Raw genomic sequence first — 14,724 nt, 5'->3', positions numbered from 1 at the left:
AACAAAGGAGAATCAAAGAATTTGTATACTCATCTTTAAAACCACCATAGGGACTAAAGAAATACTGAAGAGAAAACCCAGCTGGATCAATTATTAAAACATCAATGGGTGTTTGATTTTCACTGAATTCCCCAATTCCCAGCCAAGAGTCCTATTTGCTTCCTAGCCTCAGGGGAGGTTTGGGTTTGTTTTGTGAAAATGTGAATTCCGGGACCAGCTTCGAGGTTTAGCCACCACCTGAAATGCCAGCATCCTACATAGGCTGCTCCACTTCCAATCCAGCTCCCTGCTACTGCACCTGGGAGAGCAGCAGAGGATGACCCAAGTGCTTGGGACCCTGCTACCCATATGGGAGACCTGGAAAAGGCTCCTGCCTTCTGGTTATGGCCTGGCTCTGCCCTAGCCGGCTGTTGCATTTATTTGGGGAGTAAACTAGCAGATGGAGAATCTCTCTGTCTCTCCTCTCTTTCTACAGCTCTGCCTTTCAAATAAATAAACAAATCTTTAAAAAGGAAGGAAGGAAGGAAGGAAGGTCCATGTCTTGTAGGAAAGCCATATGTTTAGGTTAGAGATACACAATTTCTAGAATAACAAATAAAAAAATCAGTTCTATCACCTGTTTACTTTTTTTATTTTTTTAATAACTTCCTTCCCTGTCATGGAAGAAAACTGTCTCTCTTTTTTTTTTTTTTTTTGACAGGCAGAGTTAGACAGTGAAAGAGAGAGAGACAGAGAGAAAGGTCTTCCTTCCATTGGTTCACCCCCCAAATGGCCGCTACGGTCGGTGCTGTGCCAATCCAAAGCCAGGAGCCAGGTGCTTCTTCCTCTTCCTGGTTTCCCACGTGGGCGCAGGGACCCAAGCACTTGGGCCATCCTCCATTGCCCTCCAGGTCCACAGCAGAGAGCTGGACTGGAAGAGGAGCAACTGGGACTAGAACCCGGCGCCAATATGGGATGCTGGTGCTGCAGGCAGAGGATTAACCAAGTGAGCCACAGTGCCAGCCCACCAGTTCACTTGATTTCTCAATAGACTCAGTCATAATTGGTTTTATAGATTACCCCTATGTCAGGATCTTATCCCAACTGTGTGCTACTCAACTTTTATCAAAAGGTTAAAGAAGGAGCCGGCACTGTGGTGCAGTGGTTTAAAGCCCTGGCCTGAGGGGCTGGCATCCCATATGGGCGACAGTTTGAGTCCCAGCTGCTCCTCTTCCAATCCAGCTCTCTGCTATGGCCTGGGAAAGCAGTAGAAGATGGTACAAGTGCTTGGGCCCCTGAAGCCATGTGGGAGACCTGGAGGACGCTCTTGGCTCCTGGCTTCAGATGGCACAGCTCTGGCCATTGTGGACATCTGGGGGGTAAATCAGCAGATGGAAGACCTCTCTGTCACTACCTTTCTCTGTAGCTCTTTCAAATAAATAAAATAAATCTTAAAAAAAAAAAAAGGCTAAAGAAGAGAAATTACATTTATGGAAAATTATTGAAGGACACAGTTTATAATCTACTTCCAGACTTGTTGCTTTCAAAATTATCTTGGCCGGTGCTGCGGCTCACTACGCTAATCCTCCACCTGTGGCGCCGGCACACCAGGTTCCAGTTCCGGTCAGGGCGCCGGATTCTGTCCCAGTTGCTCCTCTTCCAGGCCAGCTCTCTGCTATGGCTCAGGAGTGCAGTGGAGGATGGCCCAGGTCCTTGGGCCCTGCACCCGCACGGGAGACCAGGAGGAAGCACCTGTCTCCTGCCTTCGGATCAGCGCGATGCGCCGGCCGCAGCGCACTGGCCGCGGCAGCCATTGGAGGGTGAACCAACGCCAAAAAAAAAAAAAAAAAAAAAAAGGAAGACCTTTCTCTCTGTCTCTCTCTCACTATCCACTCTGCCTGTTAAAAAAAAAAAAAAAAAGAATATACACATTCATGCACAAAGTAGAAGCAGGGCCTACGAGCCAGCCTGCTTATCTTTCTCTGGCCACTCCAGGCTCCCCACCCCCCAGAGAGCCCTTGAATGAGTCCCAGGGGATCTCTGGGCTCTCTTCAAATACCCTTGCAAAATCTATGCTCGACTCTTCCAGGTTTTATTCCTGAATAGAATATTACCATGAAAATGCTGCAAACCTTGACCACGCTATCTTGGTGGCTGCAGGATGTGTTGTCCCAGCACTGAATGCCGGCATGGCGCCCTCGGCTTTCACCGACACGTGCTACCAGAAACCATCCCCAAAACCACTGCATTCGATGCAGATGGTGCTGAGGCAAACGCCATCACAGAGGTTCTCCCGTGTCTCAGCAGCAATTAGAAAACGTCTGCCCAGCTTTCCACAGAACCACCTCTAGAATACCTCAGTGTCTCACCAGAGTACAGAGATCTCTCTCGGAGAAAAACCTAACACCTCAAAGATAAAGCACAGCAGCCTGTTTCGGCACCGTACCACTCTAACATTCCATCTCTGGCATTTCATTCAACATGCTCTCCCGACGCTATTTCATTCGTGTTCACGACTTAGATCACCTCTAAATCTGTACCCCAAGTCCTAATCTCTCTTCTCAGCAGCAAATCCGTATTTTTTATTTCTTTAGTTACAGATGGTTCATTCAAGACCTTACACTTAATAGAACCAAAAATAAACTCATACTCTTACCCCTCCAACTTGATTTTGCTCCCACATATGCTGTCTGGATGAAAAATGCTCCCACTCAATCTATTATTCAAGTTAAAACCCCCTCAAGAAACTGTTAGGAAAATAAACAAGCCATAGTCGGAATAAAACATCTCCAAAACACATACCAGGTAAAAAACTATTTCTAGAATATATAGAGAATTCTTATAACTAGATAAGAAGACAGGCAACTGATAAAATAATGAAATGTGGGAAATTTGACACATCATAGAATTTTTTTAAGATTTATTTATTTATTTGAAAAGCAGAGTTATAGAGAGAGAAAAGGAGACACAGAAAGACATCTTCCATCCACTGGTTCATTCCCCAAATGGCCACCATGACCAAGGCTGGAGCAAGCCAAAGCCAGGAGCTCATTCCTTGTCTCCCACGTGGGTACAGGAACCTAAGCACTTAGGCTGTCCTCTGCTGCTTCCCTAGGGGCATTAGCAGGGAGCTGGATGGGAAGTGGAGCAGCCAAGACTTGAAATAGAGCCCATATGGGACACGGCAACGCAGGCTGTGGTTTAACCTGCTGTGCCACAGTGGTATCCCCAGAAATTTTATGAATAACAAATTAATTATGTAAAACTACTCAAAATCATCAGCATCAGAGATAGACAAATTAATGCCACAGGCTATGTGCCTCTAAACACCCTCCAAATGGCAATCAGCGGTGCTGGTTTCAAGAGTACATGTGTGTTTCACAACTCGTCACACTGCACAGTCTAGATATGTGCAGCCCACTGTTATGTCAGCAATACCCCAATAAAGTGGTTTAAAAGAGAAAGTATGACAATACCAAATATTGGTGAGGATATGGAATAAATGATAGCAGGATGCAATATGGAAAAAAATCTGGCAATTATAAAAATACATACTTGCCCTAAAACCCAGCAAGTCCACTCCTGGTCATTCACTCAGAGAAATGGAAACACGTGTTTGAACAGACCTAACTCAAATGTTCCTAACAGTTGTCTTCAGATTAGCCAAAAGCTGGAAACAAGCCAAGCAGCCATCAACTGGGGAACAGATATAAACAAGTGGTGGTACAATCAGACAATGCAATGCTCTTCAGCAATAAAAAAAGAATAAACTACAATTATAAACGATAATGTAGATGAATCCCAAAAGCATTATGCCAAGTGTTAAGAAGGCAGACATAAAAGACTGCTACATGATTTCATTTATATGAAATTCTGGAAAGGTAGTGATAAAAATAAAGATCAGAGGTGGGAGTCTGGCGCAGCACTGAAGATGATGCTTGGGTAGCAGTCCCAGTTCCAACTCCAGCTTCCTGCTCGTGTGCACCCTGTGGGGGAGGTGAGTGATGGCCCAAGTACTTGGACACCTGCCACTCATGTGGGAGAGTGGGACTGAGTTCCTAGTTCATGGCTTCCGCATGCCCAGCTCTGGCTGTTGTGGGCATTCGGGGAGTGAACCAGTGGACTAAGGATATCTCCCTGTCTCTCTGCCTTTCAATAAAAATTAAAATAAATAGGGGCTGGCATTGTGGCATAATGGGTTAAGCCTCATGTCTCAGCAGTTCCACTTCCAATCCAGCTCCCTGCTAATGCACCAGGAAAAGCAGCAGAAGATAGTCCAAGTCCTTGGGCCCCTGCACCCACGTGGGAAACTCAGATGAAGCTCCAGGCTTCTGGCTTTGGCCTGGCCCAGCCCCAGTCTTTGTGGCCATTTGGAGAGAGAACCAGCGAATGGAAGATTTCTCTACTTTTCCCTCCTTCTTTCTCTGTAACACTGCCTTTTTAATAAATAAAATAAATCTTTTTAAAACATGAAAATACAGGACCGAAGTTGTGGTATAGCAGATAAAGCCACTGCCTGCAATGCTGGCACCCCATATGGTGCCTATTCACACCCTGGCTGCTTCACTTCTGATCCAGCTCACTGTTCATGTGCCTGGGAAAGCAGTGGAGGATGACCCAAGTGCTTGGTATCCTGCTACCTATGTGGGAGACCTGGAGGAGGCTCCTGCCTCCTGGTTTCAGCCTGACCCAGCCCCAGTTGGCCCATGCAGCTCTTTGAAGAGAAAACCAGCAGATGGAGAGTCTCTCCCTCTCTCTCTTTCAAATAAATAAACAAACCTTGTGGAAAAGAATAAAAACAATTTTTAAAAATGAAACAAACTCCAACGGTTGTGAGTCATGACCACAAGGGAACCCTGGCAATACGGGGTTGGAGGGCCGTTGCTGTGGTGTAGTGGGCTAAGCTTCCACCTGTGGCGCCACAATCCCATATGGGCGTCGGTTCCAGTCCCAGCTGTTCCACTTCCAATCCAGCTCTCTGCTATGGCCTGGGAAAGCAGTAGAAGATGGCCCAAGTCCTTGGGCCCCTGCACTTGTGTGGAAGACCCGGAGGAAGCTCCTGGCTCTTGGCTTGGGATCAGCTCAGCTCTAGCTGTTGTGGCCATCTGGGGAGTGAACCAGAGGATGGGAGAACTTTCTCTCTGTTTCTCTCTCTCTCTGTAACTCTACCTCTCAAATAAATAAATAAAATCTTTGAAAAAAAAAAAATATGGGGTTGTAGGACAGCAGTAGTAATGTTCCTGTATCATGACTGCAGGGGCAACCAGTTACAGATTACACAACTGAACACAGCAGTCGAAACGCTTCAAACTGAGTGCTGAAAATTACTGTATGCAAATAACACCTAATAAAGCTGATTTTTAAAAAGACTAGAAGGTAGGGATAGTGCTGTGGCACAGCAGGCTAACGCCAACATCCTACATGGGCGACGGTTTGAGACCTGGCTGCTCCACTTCCAATCTAGCTCTCTGCTATGGCTTGGGAGAGCAGTAGAAGATGGCCCAAATCCTTGGGGCCCTGCACCTGCATGGGAAACCCAGAAGAAGCTCCTGGCTCCTGGCTTCTGATCGGTGCAGCTCCAGCTGTTGTGGCCAACTGAGGAGTGAACCAGCAGATGGAAGACCTCTCTTTCTCCCTCTTTCTCTCTCTGTGTAACTCTGACTTTCAAAAAAATAAACAGATCTAGAGAAAAAAAAAAAAAATTTAAGCAGATGACAGTAACAGGTATCATTTCCTGAGTCGTCACTGCATGTTCCACGTCCTTCACATGCATTAGTCCATCGAATCATCTCAACTGCCACCCACAGAGGGATGACGGCCCACTCTGTAGGAGGCACCGCTCTAGGTACTGGGACGACAGTAGTAAAGGAAGCAGACAAAAACCTCCACATGCACCACGTTGATGTTTAGAAGACAGGACGGATTCTACAAGGTGGATGCTACCACTACTGCATTCTGCAGAGGAGCGAACAGGTTCAGAGGCTGATACTGTGCCCAGGAGCCCAAAGCTAGCACTGGGAGAGCTGAGACTCTCACTCTTGCCCAGGAGCTCCCAGCCCGAGTGAATTCTCAGATCCAGAGGCTGTCCTGGGGGGTGCAGGATGTTCCACTGCACTCCTGGCCTCTATCCACAAGACGCCCCAAGCTGGAACAACCCAAGAAGTCTCCATTGTTAAATGTGCCCTAGCAGGCAGCCTCCACCCGTCAGCTGGAAGCATTGCTTAGTCTGGCATCCACACCTCACACTGGCCTGGTGTGGGGCCTAAACTTGGCTCATGAAGACTTCATCTTTGGGCAGTTTACATCCAGGCTCTCCGTCATTTCAGCAGTCACACCACCAACTCGATTAATCTTCTGAGCCTTCAGGGACTACAGGACTGTCTATGGAAACTGCCCTCTCTGTCAGTATACAAAATTACTATTAACCTTTGTATGTACTGTATACAGTATATAACAGTATATATACTTTGTATACACTGTATACTATTAACCTTTGTGTATACTGTAACAACTTTGTATATTCTGTATACAAAGTTGTTACACTATCTCTTACATCAGTGTCTGTCTTCCCCACTAATTTATGAGTTTTTTCCCTGCAGGGCCCACATCTCACTCATGCCTAAAACCCCACAGCCAAGAACCAGAAAGCATTCAGATGTTTCCCAACCAAATGACATATACCATCAAAGTGATGCTTGGATTCTTCACCAAAAAAAATAATAATAGTAAAAGCCCCCAAATAATACAATAAAGCTCTCAATGTAAATTCTTTCCAAATGGGACTGCTGCTGTGGCACAGTGGGTTAAGCAACTGACTGTGGTACCGGCATCCCATGTGAGCACCAGTTTGAGTCCCAGTTGCTCCATTTCCGATCCTCCTCCCTGCTGATGGCCTGGAAATGCAGTGGAGGATGGCCCAAGTCCTTAGGCCCCTGTACCCATGTGGGAGACCCAGTAGAAGCTGCCTCTCAAATAAATAAATAAATCTTTAAAAAAAAAAGGTTATTTCCAAACACACAGGCCTTGTTCCCAACAGGTTCTGAAAAGATTCTCTTAACTCATAACCCAAACATTATTCACAGATACACTGAAGTCTTCAGAATTTTCCAAAAACACATAGAACTCACGTTCCCTAATCTTGAAGCTCCTTTCGGTCCAGTACAATTTATCCCGGGAGTTAAACAGTTCCATGCTATTTTGGATCACCCGAGCCTCACTGTATACTAACTCCTCTTGCCACCAATTTATTGACTGGCTCACTAATTATTAAGTTCCTACTCAGTAATGTTTTCAAAAGATAACACAGCCACTAACTAATATTTATTAAAACAAATGATTTCTCACCAACTACTCTAAAATCATACTTTAGCAAGCGCTTTCCAAAATATAATAGAATATATAATAGTCAACAACTCTGCACAGCAGCCAACTTGAAGGGGTTGTTTATTAAATGGCTCCCTTTAATACACAAACCCATCCTGAAGTGTTCACCAGACAGATATATCATTTGATATCGAAATTTCTATGACTACAATATGAAATTGACACACTGTATGTCAGAAAGTTTGGATACAACCATAACATTCTTTAAAAAATAGCTCATTGCAACTATATTTTTTAAATAATTTCTTTTTGTAAAAAATTTTTTTTATTTCTTTGAGAGGTAAAGTCACAGACAGAGAGAAGGAGAGACAGAGAGAAAGGTCTTCCAGCCATTGGTTCACTCCACAAATGGCTGCAATGGCTGGAGCTGGGCTGATCCAAAGCCAGGAGCCGAGATTCCTCTGGGTCTCCCATGTGGGTGCAGGGGCCCAAGCACTTGGGCCATCTTCTACTGCTTTCCCAGGCCATAGCAAAGAGCTGGATGGGAAGAGGAGCAGCTGGGACACCAAACCAGCACCCATATGGGATGCTGGCACTGCATGTGGTGGCTTAACTCACTGTACCACAACACTTGCCCATCTTTAGGGTCTTAACTGGTCATTTTATTTTCCGTTCTTAAAACAATCTCAGAACTATTTTTGAAAAAAATCTTGGTCCTGCCCAACAGACCTTTAAAAATGGATGCTGGGACCAGTGCTGTGGTGTAGTAGGCTAAGCCTCTACCTACAGTGCCAGCATCCCACATGGGTACCAGTTCATATCCTGGCTGCTCCTCTTCCAATCCAGCTCTCTGTTATGGCCTGGGAAAGCAGCGGAAGATGGCCCAAGTGCTTGGGCCCCTGCACCCACATGGGAGACCCAAAGGAAGCTCCTGGCTCTGGATCAGCCCTGCTCTGGCCATTATGGCCATTTGGGGAGTGAACTAGCTGACGGAAGACCTTTCTCTGTCTCTTCCTGTCTCTGTCAGTAACTCCACCTCTCAAATACATAAATAAATCATAAAAAAAAAGTCTGCCAGCTATCCATTGCAAACTCCAGACTTGACTAGGATCTGACCTGAATCAGCCTTGCAGAACACAGAACACATGCTCTCATGATTCCTGGCTGAGACCTCGAGCTGTTTTAAACTCATTGTTGTCTGGATGCTAATCGAAACTTGGTTATGAGAAATATTCTGATAACTGTTTAAGGACTCATTCACACAATGATTCAATAAACGTTTTTTTCCCATTTTATTTGAAAAGACACAAGAGAGATATCATCCATCTACTGGTTCCCTCCCCAGATTCCTACAGCAGCCTGCGGTGAGCTAGAGTCAATCCGGGTCTCCCACACGAGCCATCATCTGCTGCCTCCCAGGGTGAGTGTTTACAGGAAGCTGGAGAGCAGTACAGTAGCTAGAACTTGGACCAGGTACTCCAATATGATACAGGTATCCCACAGGGTGACTTAGCCATTGTACCACACACCTGGCCCCAGTAAACCACCTACTAAGCATCAGGCACTCCTCCAGGTGCTGGGGACAAGCAGTGAACAAAACACCCATAACTCTGCAGCATATACATCCCTGTCTCTAAACCAAGCCACAGGGAGCTGTATACCAAAGCTGCATCACTTAGGCCCTTGAGAAAATGTTCACTGGCAATACCTCAACTTACAATGAACAGCATTATTAGAAGCAACTTTTACAAACTCACTATCATTGGGATCATAGTGTTCCCACTATGACGACGAGTGAGAAAAATGTGTATCAGATCCAAGTCAAGAAAAGTTATGCTTTTCTTCAACAACACATTTGATTTTATAGACATCATGAATCCGGAAATTGAACTTTTATTTTTTTTCACTTTATTCCAGGAAACTAAGAGCCAAAAAAGGGGCCTGTGCCGCGGCTCAACAGGCTAATCCTCCACCTTGCGGCGCCAGCACCCCGGGTACTAGTCCCGGTCGGGGTACCGATTCTGTCCCGGTTGCCCCTCTTCCAGGCCAGCTCTCTGCTATGGCCCGGGAGTGCAGTGGAGGATGGCCCAAGTGCTTAGGCCCTGCACCCGCATGGGAGACCAGGAGAAGCACCTGGCTCCTGGCTTCGGATCAGTGCGGTGCGCTGGCCACAGCGGCCATTGGAGGGTGAACCAACGGCAAAAAGGAAGACCCTTCTCTCTGTCTCTCTCTCACTATCCACTCTGCCTGTCCAAAAAAAAAAAAAAAAAAAGAGCCAAATAAGGAATTTACCTTTAGTAACTGTGCAATACTTTCTGGTCTACATACTAATTTTGCCACTTTTAGTTTTCTCTCATTTTTTCTTTGCCTTAATTTCTTTATTTTCAATCCTCTAGACTGTATACCTTTTTTTTTTTTTTTTGACAGGCAGAGTAGATAGTGAGAGAGAGACAGAGAGAAATTTCTTCCTTTACCATTGGTTCACCCTCCAATGGCCGCTGTGGCTGGCGCGCTGCAGCCGGCACACCACGCTGATCCGAAGTCAGGAGCCAGGTGCTTCTCCTGGTCTCCCATGCGGGTGCGGGGCCCAAGGACCTGGGCCATCCTCCACTGCACTCCTGGGCCACAGCAGAGAGCTGGCCTGGAAGAGGGGCAACTGGGACAGAATCCGGCGCCCTGACCAGGACTAGAACCCCGGTGTGCTGGCACCGCAGATAGAGGATTAGCCTATTGAGCCGCGGCGCCGGCCTAGACTGTATACTTCTTTTTTAAAGATTTATTTATTTATTTATTTACTAGAAAGGCAGAATTACAGAGAGGTAGAGGCAGAGAGAGAGAGGTCTTCCATCCTCTGGTTTATTCCCTAGATGGCTGCACCAGCCGGAGCTGTGGGTCTCCCATGGGGGTGCAGGGGCCCAAGGGCTTGGCCATCCTCTGTTGCTTTCCCAGGCCATAGCAGAGAGCTGGATGGGAAATGGAGCAGCCAGGACTTGAACTGGTGCCCATATGGGATGGCAGCACTGCAGGCAGCGGCTTTACCCACTACGTCACAGTGCTGGCCCCAGACTGTGTACGTTTTGAAAAGGGGTATCTGATGATTGCTTTTTAACCTAAATTTCATTGTTTACTTTCTATGTAGCAACCCCTTAGTGGGGTTGGACTTTTTAAGATTTATTTGAAAGTCAGAGTTATAGAAAGAGAGAGACACAGAAAGAGATTTTCCATCCACTGGTTCACTCCCCAGATGGCCACAGTGGTCAGGGCTGGGCCAGGCCAAAGCCAGGAGCTTCGTCCAGGTCTCCCACAAGGATGGCAGCGGCCCAAGTACTTGAGCCATCTTCCTCCGCTTTTCTCATAATCAGGGAGCTGGACTGGAAGCGGAGTAGCTGAGACTCATACTGTGCCCAGGGGATGCAGACGTTTTAGGTGGCGGCTTCAGCTGCTGGGCCACAACAGAGGTTGGATGATTATTTCCATTATACAGATGAGGAAGCTGAGAGTCACTGGTACTTAAACTTGCATGTGATCTTACAACTTGTATTTGACAGAGCTGGATTCACACAGCCCAGATTACACATAAGGGTATGCACAGTCTCCCAAGGGAAGGAACGAGGTAGAGCAGAGGAAGGGGAAGGAGGGTGGGGAAAGCCTGCACTGGGGACGTGACGTCTGAGCCCGGGGTTAAGGGAAGGAGCCTGGGAAGGAGAAAGTATTCCAGGAAGAAAGAATTCACGTCAATAAGAACCAAAGCAAGGAAAGAAGGAACGTTCTGGGAACGGCATGCAAAGCAGTCACTTAGCGCAATTTACTCGAAGTCTTCATCAGAAAGTAAAATCACAGACAACTAGACAGCTAATAGGTCTCTAAGTGGCATCTCTGTGGCTGGAAAGGTAGGTGCAGGTGAAATAAAGGCGGTCCTTTTACAGGATTAGGCTAAAAAAGTCTGAATTATGTTCAACAGGCCACAGGGAACCACAGAGGATCCTCCGCGTGAGGATGACTAAGTAAGCTTGAACGGACCACACAGGATGGGGACAGGAACGTGGGTCAGGCAGCTACTGTAAGAGTCTGGTGGTGGGATAACGAGAGGTAAACCACAGCTGTCCAAAATACAATGCAAACCACATAGGCAATGCTTTTTATTTTCTGGTAGCTATATTAGGAAAAATAAAAAGAAACAAGGAAAAATAAGTGTGGTAGTAGCTTCATTTAATCCAATACTTCTAAAATATTACTTCACTATATAATTAACATAAAATTATTAATGAGGAATTAAAAAGACATTTGAAAAGCAGAATGACATAGAAGGAAAGGGAAGGGAGGGCAGGGCAGGGTGAGAGAGGGAGGTAGATAGATATTCTATCCATTGGTCCACTCGCCAAATACCCCAACAGCCAGGGCTAGGCCAGGCCAAAGCCAGGAGCACAGAACTCCATCCAGGTCTCCCACATAGGCAGCAGGGTCCCAAGTACTCGGGCCACCATCTGTTACCTTCCTAGGTACATTAGGAAGAAGCTGGATGAGAAGCAGGTGTCCCGAGTGGCAGTGTAATCCATTGCCCGCTCCAGTAATGAGAAATTTTACATTCTTTTTTTGTAATAACTTGAAATTTAGCATGTATTTTGTACTTATTTCAGAATCTAAATTTTCACTGGAAATATTTGGTATGTGTTTAGACTTTTAAGCCTTTATAGATGGGAGTGAGTGGTTAGCCTCCCGGTTAAGATGCCAGCCCCCGCTGTGGCACAGCAGGTAAGGCCGTCACCTGCGGTGGCTTTACCATCCCATATGGGCGCCGGATCAAGTCCTGGCTGCTCTACTTCCGATCCAGCTCTCTGCTGTGGCCTGGGATAGCAGTAGAAGATGGCCCAAGTGCTTGAGCCTCTGCACCTGCGTGGGAGACTCGGCAGAAACTCCTGGCTCCTGGCTTCGGATCAGCGCAGCTCTGGCTGTTGCAGCCAACTGGGGAGTGAACCAGCGGATGGAAGACCTCGCTCTCTCTCTCTCTGCCTTTCCTTCTCTCTCTGTGTAACTCTTTCAAATAAATAAATAAATGTTAAAAAGAAAAAAAAAGATGCCAGCCCGAGATGTGGGTGCTTTGGCTTGGACGCCAGCTTCCTCCTAGTGCAGCCCTGGGGTGGCAGTTGATGGCTCAGGTCACGGGGATCCTGTCACCTGCACACAGACTCCAAGCTGGAGAGTGAACCAGCAGACAGGATCTCTGACTCGCAGACAAATAATTCTACAAAAATGTGTGGAATAAATCCTCTTCTTCACTACTAAAGGATAATCCAGTGCAGTCCACTTAAGCCCTCTGTTTCTAGTTTTTCTATTTTCCATGTGAGTTTGTTATGGTCAACGGACAGTGGAAACATATAGAGCAATTAAAAACCTATTTTTAGGCCAGCACCCCGGCTCATTTGGCTAATCCTCCGCCTGCAGTGCCGGCACCCAGGGTTCTAGTCCCGGTTGCTCCTCTTCCAGTCCAGCTCTCTGCTGTGGCCTGGGAAGGCAGTGGAGGATGGCCCAAGTGCTTGGGCCCTGCACCTGCATGGGAGACCAGGAGGAAGCACCTGGCTCCGGCTTCAGATCGGCACAGCGCGCTGGCTGTAGCAGCCATTGAGGGGTGAACCAACAGAAGGAAGACCTTTCTCTCTGTCTCTCTCACTTTCTAACTCTGCCTGTCAAAAAAAACAAACAAACTATTTTTAATGGTATATATATTAGAGGCATGACGGTATGATGGATAATAGCTTAAGCTCTGGAGGCAGACTGGATTCAAACCCTGGTTCTAACATGTATTAAATGTGTGATCTTGACCAAATACTTGACGTCTTGGGCCTCAGTCCCTGGGTGACATAACACACTGCACACTCTCGCAATGCTTTGACTACAGTGAGTACATATAATGACTTGCACATAGTATTTGGCACATAAACACCAGCTTTTCAAACAGATGATGGAAAAGTGGAAAATTTTTTCAGAATACGCTATATGATATATGATCTTGGCTTTTTAATTTTTTTTTTCTTTTTATTTAGGCAAAAGGCTGGGAGAAAGAGAGCTCATTCCAATGCCTGCAACAGCCAGAGCTGGGCCAGGACAAAGCCCTTAAGTCTGGGTGTCTCACATGGGTGCGGAGGACACACACACTGTAGCCATCCCCCGCTGCCTCCCAGGCTGTGCAATCGCAGGTGGCTGGAGCGGAAGCAGAACCAGGACTTAAACCATGCAATCTGACAAGGGGGTGTGGATGTCGTCACTGTATGCCAAGCACCTGTCCCAGAAGTTGCAATTATGACTAAAGTAAAAAAAAATAAATAACTAAAAAATAGGATTTCTCAATTCTCCATGTTTCGCACCTTATTCTAAGCAGGAAAAAAAAAAAAGTGTAGAGGCAGCAATTTTAAGTCCTCAAAAGAAAAACCTTGCGGGCTAAACAGAAAACTTCATCCACTGACAGTGCAAGCACGCAGGACGGCACAGGTGCGGCCAAGCGACCAGGGACACACGGAGCCACAGGGGAGGGCGCTCGCCTTACCTGCTTCTCCGTTTCCGAGGTGGTTTCTCCACTGTGCCAGGCAGTCTACAGACCAAACAAACAAGACGGCAACTCCAACTCGCGTCCGGGGGCCGAGCTGGGCCCTGCACCCCGGGGCCGCCCCGTCCCCCCAGCGCCCGCGCAGCCTCCGGGTCCGCCGCCCCATCCCGAGCCTCTGTTCGTCACAGCCCAGCTCCCCCAAACCGGCCGCCTCCGCCGCCTCATTGTCTGCCGCGTCCCCCCCGCCGCCCCCAGCCCCCGCGCCCCCGCGCCCACCCCTCCCGCCCCGCTCGGCCCCCGCGGGCCCCGCCCCTCCGGGCCCCGCGCCCCCCGCCTTCCGCGGCCCCGCCCGGCCCCGCGCCCCCCGCCGCGGCTCCCGCGCCGGGTCCTCCGCTCCCCCGCGCCCGGCCTCCAGGACGCGATCGCCGCTCCGCCCGCGCCCCCGGCCCTCGGCGCCCCCAGCCCTCCGGGGTCGGCGCCCCGAGTCGCTGCCCTGGGCCCGCTCCCTCGCCCCCGCCCGACCCCCAGCCCCGGCCTCCGCCCCACCTTGGGGCCAGGCGACTCCGCGGCTGCTGGGGCTGCCGGGCTCCTCTGACCATCCGGCTCCGGCTCCGCCGCGGGAGATGCTCCGGCGGCCGCAGGGCTCGCTCGGCAAGCTGAGGCGGCGGAGGATGGAGTAGGCGGAGAGGCGGGAGGAGGGCCTCGCGCCTCTGCCAGACTTGCCGCAGGGCCCGCCTCCTCCGCGCCTCTCCTCGGCTCCCATTGGCTGGGGCTTTAGTGTGGCCGAAAGCCTCGCAGCCGATTGGGCGCTAGAGCTGTCACATTCCGCGCCGCCTACCCACAGGTTTGGTTGAGACTGCAGGTGGCAGCAGAGGTGCTTT

At 48.3% G+C, this 14,724-nt stretch overlaps 1 protein-coding gene across 9 annotated transcripts in view; it reads right to left on the bottom strand.

The window, feature by feature from the left end:
* SCAI (suppressor of cancer cell invasion) overlaps nucleotides 1-14,486 on the bottom strand; it is a 171,847-nt gene extending 157,361 nt beyond the window's left edge. For 5 of the 9 annotated variants that reach the window (XM_062207554.1, XM_062207556.1, XM_062207565.1 and 2 more), the window contains exons 1-2: nucleotides 14,390-14,486; nucleotides 13,844-13,888 (exon numbers count right to left, since the gene is read on the bottom strand). In XM_062207554.1, the coding sequence (XP_062063538.1) occupies nucleotides 13,844-13,888; nucleotides 14,390-14,442 (98 nt within the window). In that variant the 5' untranslated portion in view covers nucleotides 14,443-14,486. The remainder of the gene's footprint in view (nucleotides 1-13,843; nucleotides 13,889-14,389) is intronic. The other 4 variants (XM_062207558.1, XM_062207557.1, XM_062207559.1 and 1 more) reach the window with 4 other exon arrangements.
* Between the last annotated feature and the right edge of the window lie 238 nt (nucleotides 14,487-14,724).

Source organism: Lepus europaeus, chromosome 12 (assembly GCF_033115175.1).
Source record: "Lepus europaeus isolate LE1 chromosome 12, mLepTim1.pri, whole genome shotgun sequence".
Lineage (NCBI taxonomy): Eukaryota > Metazoa > Chordata > Mammalia > Lagomorpha > Leporidae > Lepus > Lepus europaeus.
This window is presented reverse-complemented; position numbering and strand designations above follow the sequence as displayed.